Source organism: Nerophis ophidion, linkage group LG01 (assembly GCF_033978795.1).
Source record: "Nerophis ophidion isolate RoL-2023_Sa linkage group LG01, RoL_Noph_v1.0, whole genome shotgun sequence".
NCBI classification, from domain to species: domain Eukaryota; kingdom Metazoa; phylum Chordata; class Actinopteri; order Syngnathiformes; family Syngnathidae; genus Nerophis; species Nerophis ophidion.
The window spans coordinates 44,322,796-44,338,458 of NC_084611.1; the positions used below are offsets into that span (position 1 = coordinate 44,322,796).

The 15,663-nt window shown below is 41.7% G+C and overlaps 1 protein-coding gene across 1 annotated transcript in view; it reads left to right on the forward strand.

Moving 5' to 3' along the window:
- The first annotated feature begins 3,951 nt into the window (after positions 1 to 3,951).
- si:dkey-215k6.1 (transmembrane protein 132B) overlaps positions 3,952 to 15,663 on the forward strand; it is a 258,278-nt gene continuing 246,566 nt past the window's right edge. Inside the window, exon 1 of the mRNA XM_061904865.1 lies at positions 3,952 to 4,310. Coding sequence (XP_061760849.1) covers positions 4,217 to 4,310 — 94 coding nt within the window. The 5' untranslated portion in view covers positions 3,952 to 4,216. The remainder of the gene's footprint in view (positions 4,311 to 15,663) is intronic.

Genomic DNA, 15,663 nt, shown 5'->3' on the forward strand with positions numbered 1-15,663 from the left:
AGCAGCCTTTCTATTTATATAAAGAGGTGTATTTAGAACATTAATAATATAAACATACTATGCAAATATAAAAGCTTGTTGAGAAAAATAAGTTGGAATTTCACAAGAAAAGGTCACAATTTTGCAAGAAAAACTTCATTTTGCTCAACGCAAGTTAAATTTTTTTCAAGAAAAACTGAACATTTGTGCAATATTATGATAACGTTGGAATTTCAACCAAAGCAGTTGCAATTTTACAAGAAAAAGTTTCAAATGTTGGCAATTTTCATTAAAAGAGTTGTCATTTTACTTGACAAAAGTCACAATTTTAGAAGAAAACTTAAAAACTTTGACAATGTAATGATAATTATCGGAATTTTAATTGGCAAAATGATACAAAAGTCATAATTTTACTCCAAAAATGTCACTCTTTTGCAAGAACAACAAACACATTGGCAATTGGTCACAATAAAAGTCGTAATTTTACAAGACAAGCTTAAAATGTTGGCAATTTTTATGAAAAGAGTTGTCATTTTACTTCACAAAATTCACAATTTTATAATAATAATTGGAATTTTACTTGGTAAAATGAAGACAAAAGTCATAATTTTACTAAAAAAATGTCACTATTTTACAAGAACAACAAAAAAATTGGCAATATCGTGATGAAAGTCAGAATTTTACATGACAAATGTCACCATTTTGCATTATAAAGTAACAATTGTACATAAAAAAGTAATAATTTTACCAGATAATATTCCAACATTACAAAAACAGAAAAAATATGACACATTGTGACAACAAGACTGATTTTAACTCATTTATTTTTGGTTTGTAATTGTTTTTTTAATCTTAATTATTTACTTAACGTTATTACAGTATCTCTCTATGTACAAATGTATTTTTTTTTTTTAAAATATGTGGGCCAAAAGGGGCACATTTCAATTCCTTACATCCACTTGTTATATCATATGTTGACCAGAGGGGGAGCACTTCAAATTTTGACACCCACTTGCTTTCACAGGGAAAAGGTCACAATTTCACAAGAACAACTTAGAATTTGGCCAGTGATATAATACAAGTCGCCATTTTACTCAACGTAAGTCAAAATTTTACAAGAAAAACTGAGCATTTGTGCAATGTTATGATAAAAGTTGGAATTCATCAATTCCAACTTTACAATTCGCAATTTTACAAGAAAAGCTTCAAATGTTGGCAATTTTTATGATTTTACTTCACAAAAGTCACAATTTTATAAGAACACTTTAAATGTTGGCAATGTTGTAACAATAATCAGAATTTTATTAGGCAAAATGCTGACATAAGTCATAATTTTACTCAAAACATGTCACTGTTTTACAAGAACAAACAAAAAATAAGATGGCAATATTGTGATAAAAGTCAGAATTTTACATGTTAAATGTCACCATTTTGCATTAAATTATGATAAATGTCACCAGCAGGGGTGCAAATGAGACATTTTTTATTAGATGCAATGTAGTCCTGGGTTCAAATCCAGGCTCGGTATCTTTCTGTGTGGAGTTTGCATGTTCTCCCCGTGAATGCGTGGGTTCCCTCCGGGTACTCCGGCTTCCTCCCACTTCCAAAGACATGCACCTGGGGATAGGTTGATTGGCAACACTAAATTGGCCCTAGTGTGTGAATGTGAGTGTGAATGTTGTCTGTCTATCTGTGTTGGCCCTGCGATGAGGTGGCGACTTGTCCAGGGTGTACCCCGCCTTCCGCCCGATTGTAGCTGAGATAGGCGCCAGCGCCCCCCGCGACCCCGAAAGGGAATAAGCGGTAGAAAATGGATGGATGGATGGTTATTGTACCATGAATTGATTAACGTGGACCCCGACTTAAACAAGTTGAAAAACTTATTCAGGTGTTACCATTTAGTTGTCTATTGTACAGAATATGTACTGTACTGTGCAATCTACTAATACAAGTTTCAATCAATCAAAACAATGATTTATGTCATCACTTGCTCACACCTCCTTATATGGAAGATACTTTTTGTTCTTTGTGACTAAAGAAGGGTACAAATACAAGAACACACACGCACTCTTTCTTGTATTTGTTACCTTCTTGAGGATGGGAATTAAATCACCCGAAATGATTCCCGTGCGTGGCCACATTTGCTGCCCACTGCTCCCCTCACCTCCCAGGGGGTGGACAAGGGGATGGGTCAAATGCAGAGGTAATTTCGCCACACCTAGTGTGTGTGTGTGTGTTTGTGTGTGTGTGTGTGTGTGTGTGTGTGTGTGTGTGTGTGTGTGTGTGTGTGTGTGTGTGTGTGTGTGTGTGTGTGTGTGACTGTCAGTGGTACGTTATTTATTTAAAAAACAAAAACAAAGCTAAACTTACCCAACCTTACCTAACCTAAATTTACCTAATCCAACCTAAACTGACCTAAGCTAAACTTACCTAACTTCGCCTAAACTTACTTCACTTAGCCTAAACATACTTAAACTAAACTTACCTCACCTAACCTGAACTTACCTAAACTAAACTTACCTAATTTAGCCTAAACTTACCTAACCTGAACTTACCTAAACTAAACTTACCAAAGTTAGCCTAAATTTACCTAACATGAATTTACCTAAACTAAACTTGCCTAATTTAGCCTAAACATACCTAACCTGAACTAACTTAAACGAAACTTACCTAATTTAGCCTAAACTTACCTAACCTGAACTTACCTAAACTAAACTTGCCTAATTTAGCCTAAATGTACCTAACCTGAATTAACCTAAACTAAACTTACCTAATTTAGCCTAAACTTACCTAACCGGAACTTACCTAAACTAAACATACCTAATTTAGCCTAAATGTACCTAACCTGAATTTACCTAAGCTAAACTTACTTAACTTAGCCGAAACTTACCTAAACTAAATTTACCTAATTTAGCCGAAACTTACCTCAACTAAACTTACCTAACCTAACTTTACCTAACCTGAAATTACCTAAACTAAACTTACCTAACTTAGCCTAAACATACCTAAACTAAACTTCCCTAACCTAACATGAACTTACCTAAACTAAACTTACTTAATTTAGCCTAAACGTCCCTAACCTGAACTAACCTAAACTAAATTTACCTAATTAAGCATACTTACCTAACCTGAACTTACCTAAACTAAACTTATCTAATTTAGCCAAAAACTTACCTAAACTAAATTTACCTAATTTAGCCCAAACTTACTTAACCTGAACTTACCTCAACTAATCTAAATTAAACTTATCCAAACTAAAGTTATCCAATTTAGCCTAAACTTAACTAGCTTAAACTTACTTAAACGAAACTTACCTAACTTATCCTAGACTTACCCAAGCTCACCGACAATCGGTGCTCCACCCATGATTCTAAAGTACTTTTCCCCTACCCAAACATCTTTAAATATCTTTCAAACCACACAAAAAAAAGGGCGGAGGCCAGTTTCACTTTCACTTTCACTTTCTGTTCTTCGTCCATCGTCCAGGACGACACGTGCAGCCCTCAGCTGTCAAACAAAAAGTGGACTTTGTGGGACGCTCGTGTGACGTCACTTTGGAGAATGGTCAATGGTCAGGCACAGACGCATGCACAATACAACTTTCCTGCCGCCAGGGGGCGCAGCCGCACCTCCTAAAAGGTATCCCTGGAGCCCCGCCAGTCTCCGGAAGTCTTTTATTTGGGCTTTTTTTTTTCTTCTTTTCCTCTTTTTCTATTTGCCGACACCCCCCACACGTAGTCAATAGAAAGTCACGCGTGTTGTCTACAATTACCACTTTTCCGTGACCAGAGCGCGCGCGTGTGTGCGCGTGTGCACGTCTGAGGCGCAAATGTCCCCGCAAGTGCAAAATCCCGCCCTCCTCATCACCATCACCCCCACCCCCCTTTCTCTCTCTCTCTCTTACAGACACGCACGCATGCACGCGCCCACGCGCGCGCGCGCACACACTTATAGAGGCAGAGGAGGCAAAAGAAGAGCACATGTTGGCGCGCCTGCACGAGGAGCGGACGCAGTTTGGATCTATCGAAATCGAACTTTTTGGGGGTTACTACTACTACTACTATAAGTACTACTACTACTACTACTAGAAGTACTACTACCATTACAAATTTACTGCTACTATACTTCATTCTTCGTTGACGTTCAAGTGGACTTCATGGATCTCCTGACGTTTGGATTTTAACGCACCGCGCCATGGCGGTGAGCTAGTTTCTCCTCCAAGGTCTCGCGTCAGAGGATGGGTCGTCAGGGAGGATACTTGGCGCTCCGGAGGATGATGATGATGATGATGATGACGATGATGATGATGATGATGATGATGATGAGTGAAGGTAGGTGCGCGTAAAAGTTGTCGAACTTTGGGATTGTGCGAACTTTGTTTTGTTTTGGACGCCATGTGGTGCGTTATGGATGCATTATTATAACTTATCGCGCGTTATTGGTTCCGTTGGGAACGGAACCGGAAGTCAGAGAACTTGTATTTTTGTGAGATGTGATTCATAATCTGCACCATCACGTTACCGCTGGCTTTTTGCGCGCGCAGACGCCGACGTTCCCCGTAAAGCGTCGCGCGGAGCTCCCGCCGCACGAGACGTCTCACGGTCCGGCGGAGACCTAACGGAACGTGCTGATGCTCCGCGAGTGGAGTGGCGGCAGGCTGGAAAGAGCGGGAGGATTCCGCGCGGTACACGCGGACATGTGTCTGCAGGTGGAAATTAAACAACAACTACCGGAATTTAAACCTTATAAAAATACAAAATAAAATAATATTAATATGAAATGTATTACATGTGTATAAGATATCCATATTTATTTGGATATTTAAGTATATCTTTATATGTACTATATATGTACATATATACTGACTACACATGACTATATATGTATGTATATATATATATATATGTGTGTGTGTGTGTGTGTGTGTGTGTACATATGTGTGTATGCATGCGACTATATGTATATAAAAGTATAAATTTTACATATTTCATATATATTCGTATTTGATATATATTTATACACATATACTGAATAGACAGGACTACACCCACCCACACACACACACATATATATATGTATATATATATATATATATGTATAAATATATATATATCCATATAAATTGTTAGCGTTTGTTTACGTGCGACTATTTGTATGTATATTTATGTATTCATACATAAAATATACATATATACAAATATATATATGCATATACATATATATATATATATATATATATATATATATATATATATATATATATATATATATATATATATATATGGGTATATATGTATATGTGTATACATGTATATATAAATACATACTTATATAAACTTTAATATATATATATATATATATATATATATATATATATATATATATATATATATATATATATATATATATATATACACACTTGTTGCTGTTTGTTTACGTGCGATTTCCTGTTTACATTTTTTAATTTGATACTTCAAACTGCCTTTTCGGTGTGTGTGTGTGTGTGTGTCCCTCCACAAGCTTTATCATTCTAATATTAGCATGTTAGCTTTTTTGCGTGCAAATTTTGCAGATATACGCCTCAGCGTTAAACATTTAACGATTGCCACCAGTTAGCGCGCTAGGTTGTTGTTTTTAGCTATACTTTGTGGGCGTACACCTCCGTCATCTTTTGGGACTCGATGCGCGTTAAAGTTACATGCTAACATTTTAAACACATTTTCCCGATAGTAATGTATTTTTTACATGACACATGTTACAGTTAGCATTTTGCTGCTATTAGCATGGTAAAAGTTGTAGCTCATTCAGCAGGTACCTCATGGTTATATATTTTGGTATTTTTCATTAACACTAACTGTCAGCATGTTTGCTATTTGAGCTTATTTTGCTCATATTTTTGTGACCTGACGTTATCTGGCCGCCGTGTAACTGTTTGAATTCCAGTTCGGCTTTGGCTTTTTTTTAACGGCCCGCTGCACAAGCTTTAGCATTCTAATATTTGCATGCTAGTTTTTTTTGTGTACAAATTTTGCAGATATTCGCCTCAGCGTTAAACATTTAACGGGTACTACCTGGTTGTTTTTTTTTTTAGCTAATTTTATGGGTGGACACCTCAGTCATCTTTTGGTACTCGATGCGCGTTAAAGTTACATGCTAACATTTTAAACACATTTTTCAGATAGTAATGTACATAACACATGTTACAGTTAGCATTTAGTTGCGATACGGGCGCTGGAGAGAGAGGGAGAACCGAGGTGGCTAAAAGTCGGAGCGATCCCTAAAATGGTTGCCCGTCTCTCATGCTTTTGTCTTCCTAGGCTGCTATCAAAACTGAAAGTTAACACAGCAATGAGAGACTGTAGTTCATTAAAACATCTGTTCTAGCTCCGAAATGTCAGCATTCAGTCATGTTTATGGCCAATGTTTTTGCCCGGGACTTAAATTTGAGAGCAGGGGCATGCTAGCTACTGAGCTAAAAGCCCGAGGCATCAACCTGGTAACCACCGGTCTCCAGTAAAGCCCGAGATTTGAGCTTGGTAGCAATCAAGCTTGTGTTTCATGCCGGACGATCCAGGTTGCAGTCCCGAGAAGAACAGAAAGCAGGGGACTGAACCACGCTGGGGGTGCCTGGTGCCGTGACCCGGATCAGAGTGAGGTTTGCGTCACAGAAACTCTTGAAACCTGACTGAAATATCTTTTATGCCTTAATGAAGCCTTCATCTAACCTGCTTGGTTCCATCCCTGCATTTTTGTTCTGCCCAGGACACGAATGTGAGAAAGGGACATGCTATCTACTGAGCTAAAAGCCCGATGTATCAAACCGGTAACCGCCGGCCTCCATTAAATCCCAGGCTTTTAGCCCGGGAGCTAGCACCCAGGTTTGAGTCCGGGGAAGAACAGAAAGCAAATGACTAAACCAAGCCAGGGGTGACTGGTGCCGTGACCCGGACCTTATGCCTTAATGAACTCTTAATCTAACACGGTTGGTTCTATCCCTGCATTTTTGTTCTGCCCAGGACTCAAATTTGAGAAAGGTACGTGCTAGTTACTGAGCTAAAAGCCAGAGGCATCAACCCAGTATTAAACCCATTAAATATCAGGCTTTTAGCTCGGGAGATATCTCTCTGGTTTGAGTCCAGGGAAGAACAGAAAGCAAGGGACTGAACCAGGCCGGGGGTGACTGGTGCCGTGACCCGGATCAGAGTGCTCCCCCTCTGGTCAACATATGACATAACAAGTATGTGTAAGAAATTTTATGAACTCTTCATCCAACCCGTTTGGTTCTATCCCTGCATTTTTGTTCTGCCCAGGGCTCAAATTTGAGAAAGGAGTGTGCTAGCTACTGAGCTAAAAGCCAGAGGCATCAACCCGGTATTAAACCCATTAAATCTCGGGCTTTTAGCTCGGAAGATAGCTCTCTGGTTTGAGTCCGGGGAAGAACAGAAAGCAAGGGACTGGTGCCGTGATCCGGATGAGGGTGAGGTTTGGGAGCCTGGGCTCTGTGCACGTTGGTAAACCTCACTCCCTGACCACTTCAAAAGCAGTGATAGTTGCCAGGTGTCAGCTCGGTAGCGAGCATGCTCGTCCTAAGTTGGAGTCATGGGCGGAACAGAAAGGAGGCGCACATTGGTGCCGTGACCCGGATGAGTAATACATAACAACAAATTATGAATGAATCTCTTTTTTTATAAGATGCGGGACAAAACTGGACCCCAGGTTAGACTTTGGACACCCGTGACTTGGAGGTCCCGCTTGACATTTTGGAACCGGTTTATTCAGCGACGGTTCAAAGTGGCCCTTTGGTGCCGCTTCCTTTTATGGACCCGCTTTATGGTCCTGTTTACCCCCCTAAAGTCTGCTGCTCATTCATCTGGTCGGCCATTTGTCTCCGCCTCCTTTCGCCTCCTCCTTCCAGCTGCTATCTCCCGCCCCTCCCCCGCCCACCCGCCTCCTCCAGCGTGAGACCTAAATGATTTTCTATTAGCGGCGCCTGCTAACACGCTAATGAAATAGAAAACTTTCATCTCGGCCAAATGGTTTTCAATCCTCAAACCATTTATGATTGTGTGTGTGTGTGTGTGCGTTCTTGTATTTCTACCCTTCTTGAGACAACATCAAGGAAAATTACCGTCCATATGAGGACGGGTGAACAAGTTAGGACATAAATCATGGTCCCAATAAGGAAAACCGTCTCATTTGCACCCCTGGTGGTGACATCTATCAAAAGGAGGGTGGTCCCAAAAAGGAAGGATTTTTCAAATTGACTGTGTGTCGCTTTTAAAAGTGCTCCCCCCTCTGGTCAACATATGAAATAACAAGTGCGTCTAAAAAAAAATTAAGCGCTCCCCCACTGGTCACAATATGAAATAACAAGTGTGTGTATGAAATTTAAATGACAAATTTAATTAAACAAATACAACAAATATGTATATACAGAGACATTCAGTACTGCAAGAACTTAAAGTAAATAATGAAGATTAAAAATCAATTACCAACAAAATTAAAAAATAACTAAAAGATTACCTTTTTTAATGTTTGAATAGTATGTACCTGTATATTCAAGATTCAATAATCAAGATTCAAGATTGTTTATTGTCTTATGCACAGTTAAACAGTTTGCCATTTAATGAAACTCTTACTTTGCTAGTCCACCCTTCAACAAGTCACACGGTACTTAGCTAAAAATAAGAAAAAAAAAAAAAAATATATATATATATATATACAAGGCACAATAAGTAACACAACAATATACATTATTGCACATCCTATTGACAGTCAACAGTATAAATATGGAGGTGACCTTGGGTCACAGCAGCAGTTAAAGTGTCTTTAGTGATCAAAGGTGCAAAGTGTCTACAGTGATGGTTCACAGTTCGGGGGTGGTCAAGGTACCTGTCTTGTTCAAAAGACAAAGTAAAAGTAAAAATGGGGGGGAGGGGGGGGAGCTAGCATCACAAGTTAGCATTCACAAGCCTGATGGCCTGTCGGTAGAAACTGTCAGTCTCGTAGTCCTGGATTTCAGGCTCCTGTATCATCGGCCTGGTGGTAAGAGGCTGAAGAGACTGTGCTGGGGGTGTGTACTGTCCTTTATGATGTTGTGTGATCTCCTGGTGGCCCTGGTAGAGTACATGTCCTGTAGTGAGGGGAAGGCTGCTCCTGATATGTACTGAGCAGTTTAAATCACTCTGTGGAGTGCCTTCCTGTCCTTAGCAGTGCAGTTTCCATACCAGACCCTGATTGAGCTGGTAAGGACACTCTCAACCGTACTTCTATAGAGGATGCTGAGAATTTGGGGTGGCATAACAAATTTTCTCAGCCTTCTTAGGAAGTACAGTCGCTGCTGGGCTTTCTTTATTGTTTGTTGGGTGTTGTGATCCCAGGTGAGGTCCTCGCTGATGTGGGTCCCAAGGAATTTAAAGGTTTTCACCCTGTCCACCTTTGTCCCCCCTATGTACAAAGGTGTGTACTGTGCACTCCTTCTCCGTGGGTCAATAATCATCTCCTTGGTCATGTCTGTGTTCAAGGAGAGATTATTATCCTGACACCAGGCCACCAGTTCCGCTACCTCCCTTCTGTATGCTGCCTCAGCTCCCCCGGTGATCAGTCCGACGACCGTAGTATCATCTGCAAACTTGATGATACTAGTGTTGTTCTGGGAAGCCACACAGTCGTGTGTGAAGAGGGTGTACAATAGGGGGCTCAGCACGCAGCCTTGGGGGGTCCCTTTGCTTAGAACATTTGTGCCTGATGTCTGGTTGCCGATTCTGACTGACTGGGGTCGGTTTGTGAGAAATTTCAGGACCCAGTCACAGAGAGTTGGTTACAGACCAACAGTGAGGAGTTTAGCATTGAGTTTTTGTGGGATGACCCTGTTAACAGCAGAGCTGTAGTCGATGAATAATAGCCTGGCATAGGTGTCCTTGCCCTCTAAGTGGGTGAGGGTGGTGTGGATGACGGTGTTGACTGCATCCTCAGTGGACCGGTTCTGCCAGTAGGCAAACTGTAGAGGGTCCAGTGTGTCTGGGATGGTTTTCTTGATGTGTGACATTGCTATCCTCTCGAAGCACTTCCTCACTATTGGGGTGAGTGCAACAGTGCGATAGTCATTCAGACAGGTCACAGTGTTTTTCTTTGGCAGGGGCACAATGGTGGTGGTCTTGAAGCATGTGGGCACAACAGCTTGTGCTAGAGACAAGTTGTATATGTCAGCAAGTACGTCAGCCAGCTCTGATGAACACACCCTGAGGGCCTGGCCTGGGATGTTGTCTGGGCCGGCTGCTTTCCGTGGGTTTGTTCTCCTCAGAACTGTACGTACCTCTGCTGTTGTCACAGTGAGGGGTGGGTCCTGCGTGCGCTCCGTGGTCAGAACCCCTCTCTGTTGGTTGGTGTTGAGGACCTCGAAGCGGGCGTAGAACTCATTCAGCTCATCTGGCAGTGATCGTTGGCTGTTTGTGACCCCCCTGCTCCCCTGCTTCTAGTCTGTGATGTGTTGCAGGCCTTGCCACATGCGCCGGTAATCTGTGGTGGAGTAGAATCCCTGCAGCTTTTGTCTGTATTGTCCCTTGGCCTCGCTGATGGATTTACGCAGGTCATATCTGCCCTTCTTGTAGTCATCAGCGTTGCCTGAGACAAATGCAGTGGAGCGGGCATGTAGTTTGGACCGAACATCACAGTTAATCCAGGGTTTTTGGTTTGGGTATATCTTATATTGTTTTGTGGGAACAATGTTTTCCACACATGTGCTGATGTAGCCAGTTACACTGGAAGCATATTCCTCTATGTCCACAGTACCGTCATCCATCTGAGCAGCAGTTTTGAACATGTCCCAGTCTGTACTCCCAAAGCAGTCCTGAAGCACTAGTTCAGTGTCTTCATTCCACACTTGTCCAGTTTTTCTCACTGGGGGGGCTTGCTTGAGGCGCTGTCTGTACACTGGATATAGAAAAGCTGAGATGTGATCAGTTAGTCCAAAGTGTGTCGTGGGTACAGCCTTGTAGGCTCCCCTTACGTTGCAGTATACTTGGTCCAGAGAGTTTTTTCCCTTGTAGAAAAGTTCACATATTGATGGAATTTCGGGAGGACACTCTTTAGGTTGCGGTGGTTAAAATCCCCAGCTACCTTGAATGCAGCATCAGGGTGCGTGGTCTCTTGTTTACTGATGACGTCATCCAGCACCTTCAGCGCTGTAGTGGAGTCCGCCCGTGGCGGGATGTAAACAGACAGTATAAACACTGCACTGAACCCCCTTGGCAGGTAAAAAGGTCTGCATTTCACCATCAAAACGCAATGTTGTCCGAGCAGTGTCTTTCAACCACTTGTACGTCCGAGCACCAGGGGTTACTTACGTAAACACAGACGCCGCCGCCTCTCACCTTTCTTGAAGCCTTTGTCCGGTCTCCACGGTAGACTGAGTGCGTTGCTAGCTGGATAGCAGAGTCTGGGATGCTGTCCGAAAGCCAGGTTTCTGTGAAACTAAGAGCACAACATTCTCTCAGTTCAAGCTGGGATGTAATCCTGGTTCTCAGCTCATCCAGCCTGTTGTCGAGCGAGCGCACGTTAGCTAGCAGCAGGCTACGTAGTGGTGGTCGTGTAGCTCTAGCCTTTAGCCTAGCATGTAGCCCCGCTCACTTGCCTCGCCGCCTTGTTGTTGTTGTTTTGTGATTAGCTGGCTCTCGTCGTAGCAGAAAGTTGAAGTCCGTCAGACTATAAGTGAGCTCCGATGTCTAGAAGTGTATCTCTGTTATATCTCACTGTTGCATGCAAAAACTTTGCAATTAGGATGCAAATTAGAACTAAAATAAACAAAAAACGTATATGTTGTCGGGAGGACGACGCAAAGACGTCAGCCACAGGGGGCAGCATCTTAGGACACATATATTATTAATGTTGTAAATACAATTCTTTATTTATCTAAAAAGGCTGGTTCAAAAGAGAGAGGCATTTTTCAGAGGTTCCAAGAAAGTAAGAAATACACAAATGTGTGTAAAAAAATAGTCACGTCGGCTGTTCATGTTGTCATCCTGGTGAACAAGTGTTCATGTTGTCATCCTGGTGAACAAGTGTTCATGTTGTCATCCTGGTGAAAAAGTGTTTGTGTTGTCATCCTGGTGAAAAAAGTGTTTATGTTGTCATCCTGGTGAACAAGTGTTCATGTTGTCATCCTGGTGAACAAATGTTCTTGTTGTCATCCTGGTGAAAAAGTGTTCTTGTTGTCATCATGGTGAACAAATGTTCTTGTTGTCATCCTGGTGAAAAAGTGTTCTTGTTGTCATCCTGGTGAACAAGTGTTCATGTAGGCCATCCTGGTGAACAAGTGTTCATGTTGTCATCCTGGTGAACAAATGTTCATGTTGTCATCCTGGTGAACAAGTGTTCGTGTTGTCATCCTAGTGAACAAGTGTTCATGATGTCATCCTGGTGAACACGTGTCCATGTTGTCATCCTGTTGAAGAAGACTTCAAGTTGTCACCCTGGTGAATAAGTTTTCATGTTGTCATCCTGGTGAACAAGTGTTTGTGTTGTCATCCTGGTGAACAAGTGTTCGTGTCATCATCCTGGTGAAAAAGTGTTGATGTTGTCATCCTGGTGAACAAGTGTTCGTGATGTCATCCTGGTGAACACGTGTCCATGTTGTCATCCTGTTGAAGAAGTGTTCATGTTGTCACCCTGGTGAACAAGTGTTCATGTTGCCATCCTGTTGAACATGTGTTCGTGTTGTCATCCTGGTGAACAAGTGTTGATGTTGTCATCCTGTTGAAGAATTGTTCATGTTGCCATCCTGGTGAACATGTGTTCGTGTTGTCATCCTGGTGAACAAGTGTTCATGTTGTCATCCTGTTGAAGAAGTGTTCATGTTGTCACCCTGGTGAATAAGTTTTCATGTTGTCATCCTGGTGAACAAGTGTTTGTGTTGTCATCCTGGTGAACAAGTGTTGATGTTGTCATCCTGGTGAACAAGTGTTCATGATGTCATCCTGGTGAACACGTGTCCATGTTGTCATCCTGTTTAAGAAGTGTTCATGTTGTCACCCTGGTGAACAAGTGTTCATGTTGCCATCCTGGTGAACAAGTGTTCGTGTTGTCATCCTGGTGAACAAGTGTTTGTGTTGCCATCCTGTTGAAGAAGTGTTCATGTTGTCATCCTGGTGAACAAGTGTTCGTGTTGCCATCCTGGTAAACAAGTGTTCATGTTGTCATCCTGGTGAACAAGTGTTCATGTTGCCATCCTGGTGAACAAGTGTTCATGTTGTCATCCTGGTGAACAAATGTTCTTGTTGTCATCCTGGTGAAAAAGTGTTCATGTTGTCATCCTGGCGAACAAGTGTTCATGTTGCCATCCTGGGGAACACGTGTTCATGTTGCTATCCTGGTGAACAAGTGTTGATGTTGTCATCCTGGTGAACAAGTGTTGATGTTGTAATCCTGTTGAAGAAGTGTTCATGTTGTCATCCTGGTGAACAAGTGTTGATGTTGTCATCCTGTTGAAGAAGTGTTCATGATGTCAACCTGGTGAACACGTGTCCATGTTGTCATCCTGTTGAAGAAGTTTTCATGTTGTCACCCTGGTGAAGAAGTTTTCATGTTGTCATCCTGGTGAACAAGTGTTCGTGTTGTCATCCTGGTGAACAAGTGTTCATGATGTCATCCTGGTGAACACGTGTCCATGTTGTCATCCTGTTGAAGAAGTGTTGATGTTGTCATCTGGGTGAACAAGCGTTCGCGTTGTCATCCTGGTGAACAAGTGTTCATGATGTCATCCTGGTGAACAAGTGTTCATGATGTCATCCTGGTGAACACGTGTTCATGTTGTCATCCTGGTGAACACGTGTTCATGTTGTCATCCTGGTGAACAAGTGTTCGTGTTGTCATCCTGGTGAACAAGAGTTCATGATGTCATCCTGGTCAACACGTGTCCATGTTGTCATCCTGTTGAAGAAGTGTTCATGTTGTCACCCTGGTGAAGAAGTTTTCATGTTGTCATTGAAATAATGAAACATTTAAACAATCAAACATTGAAACATTGAAACAATGAAACAATGAAACAATGAATTAATGAAACAATGAACCAATGAAACAATGAAACATTGAACCAATGAAACATTGAACCAATGAAACACGATGTCACCAAAACTGTTGGACTTCATCTTTCACAATAATGAACCGCAGCTCCCCTGGTGTCAACAGCACTCGTGGCCCAGACAGATTTTCACGTTTGCTGCACACGGACTACTCTCGAGTCGGTTTCCGTGCACAATGTCAGCCAAGTGTTTTGTTAAACGGCATCACTGTGCTCTCACTGACATTCTCCCTTCTGATTGGTCTCTCTCTCTCTCTCTCTCTCTCTCTCTCTCTGTCTCTCTCTCTCTCTCTCTCTCTCTCTCACACTCTCTCTCTCTCTCTCTCTCTCTCTCTGTCTCTCTCTCTCTCTCTCTCTCTCTCTCTCTCTCTCCCAGTCCCTCTCTCTCTTTAAAAGGGGTCTTGGGAGGCTGGGTTGGTTTGTTAAGCAGAGAGGAAGTGATTAGCGGCCCGCTAACGAAGCTGGCTAATGAAGCCCGAGGGCATCTCAGGGCCAACCTCTGCATGCCGCTGTAATTAGATCGGCAAATAGGAACTCGTTAGGCAAACAGCTCGGAGCTAATGAGCATATCTTTACCTGAGACACCTGGGGGGGGCAAGCAGGCGTTTAGCACTGAAGCTAAAAATACTCAATTAAATAAACGTCAACCTTTACATGTTTTCTTCCTATTTATGTCCTTACTTTCCCAGAAAGTCACCTTTTGTTGGGGTCGTCCAAGTGTGTGTGTGTGTGTGTGTGTGTGTGTGCTTGTATGTGAGAGACTTTCACGTGATGTTCTTTTAGGGACTACTTGTTGGCATTTTTTCAGTCCAACTTAAAATGTTGTCAAAACAAGCCGCGGCTGTAGGCGACCTCCCGATGTCATAAAAGGGCTTCACAAGACGGCAGTAGCTGCGTTTGAAGTCAGCCACCAAATGTATCTGTTTTGATTTTGTGTGTGTGTGTGTGTGTGTGTCTGTGTCTGCTGCCATTTTGAGGAACAGCTGACATTTGCTTCTTTTCTCCATCAGATACATTACTGGACACGGGCCTCTGACATTTTGGGTCATGTGTGTGTGTGTGTGTGTGTGTGTGTGTGTGTGTGTGTGTGTGTGTGCGTGTGTGCGTGTGTGTGTGTGAGAGACAAAGATGAGTTATTTGGGCATTGCCCCTCCCCACCCACCATCCCCCTGACATTTCCTTGGATTAATAGGATTCATCGCCATGGTGCCCAAACAGGAGGTGCAAATGGCACCTGTCGCTCACCTGGGCTGAGGTGTGTTTGTTTTATGCTGAAGACACAGGCGGGCGGGTGGAGTTGACTCAACGTGTGTGTTCTGGTGATGTTTTCTTTTTTTTGGGACAGTTTGACATTGTCCCAAAACGTTGATAATAATAATAATAATAATAATAATAATAATAATAATAATAATAATAATACTAACAAAATTAGAACAATTATATATATATAAAAAAATATACTATGCTGATAATAACAATAATAATGATAATAATAACGATAGTAATTATAGTAAAAAAATAAGCATTATTGTTAATGTTAGTATTATTATTATCATTACTTTATTATCATAAATGTTATTATTACATGTATTATTATTGCTATCATT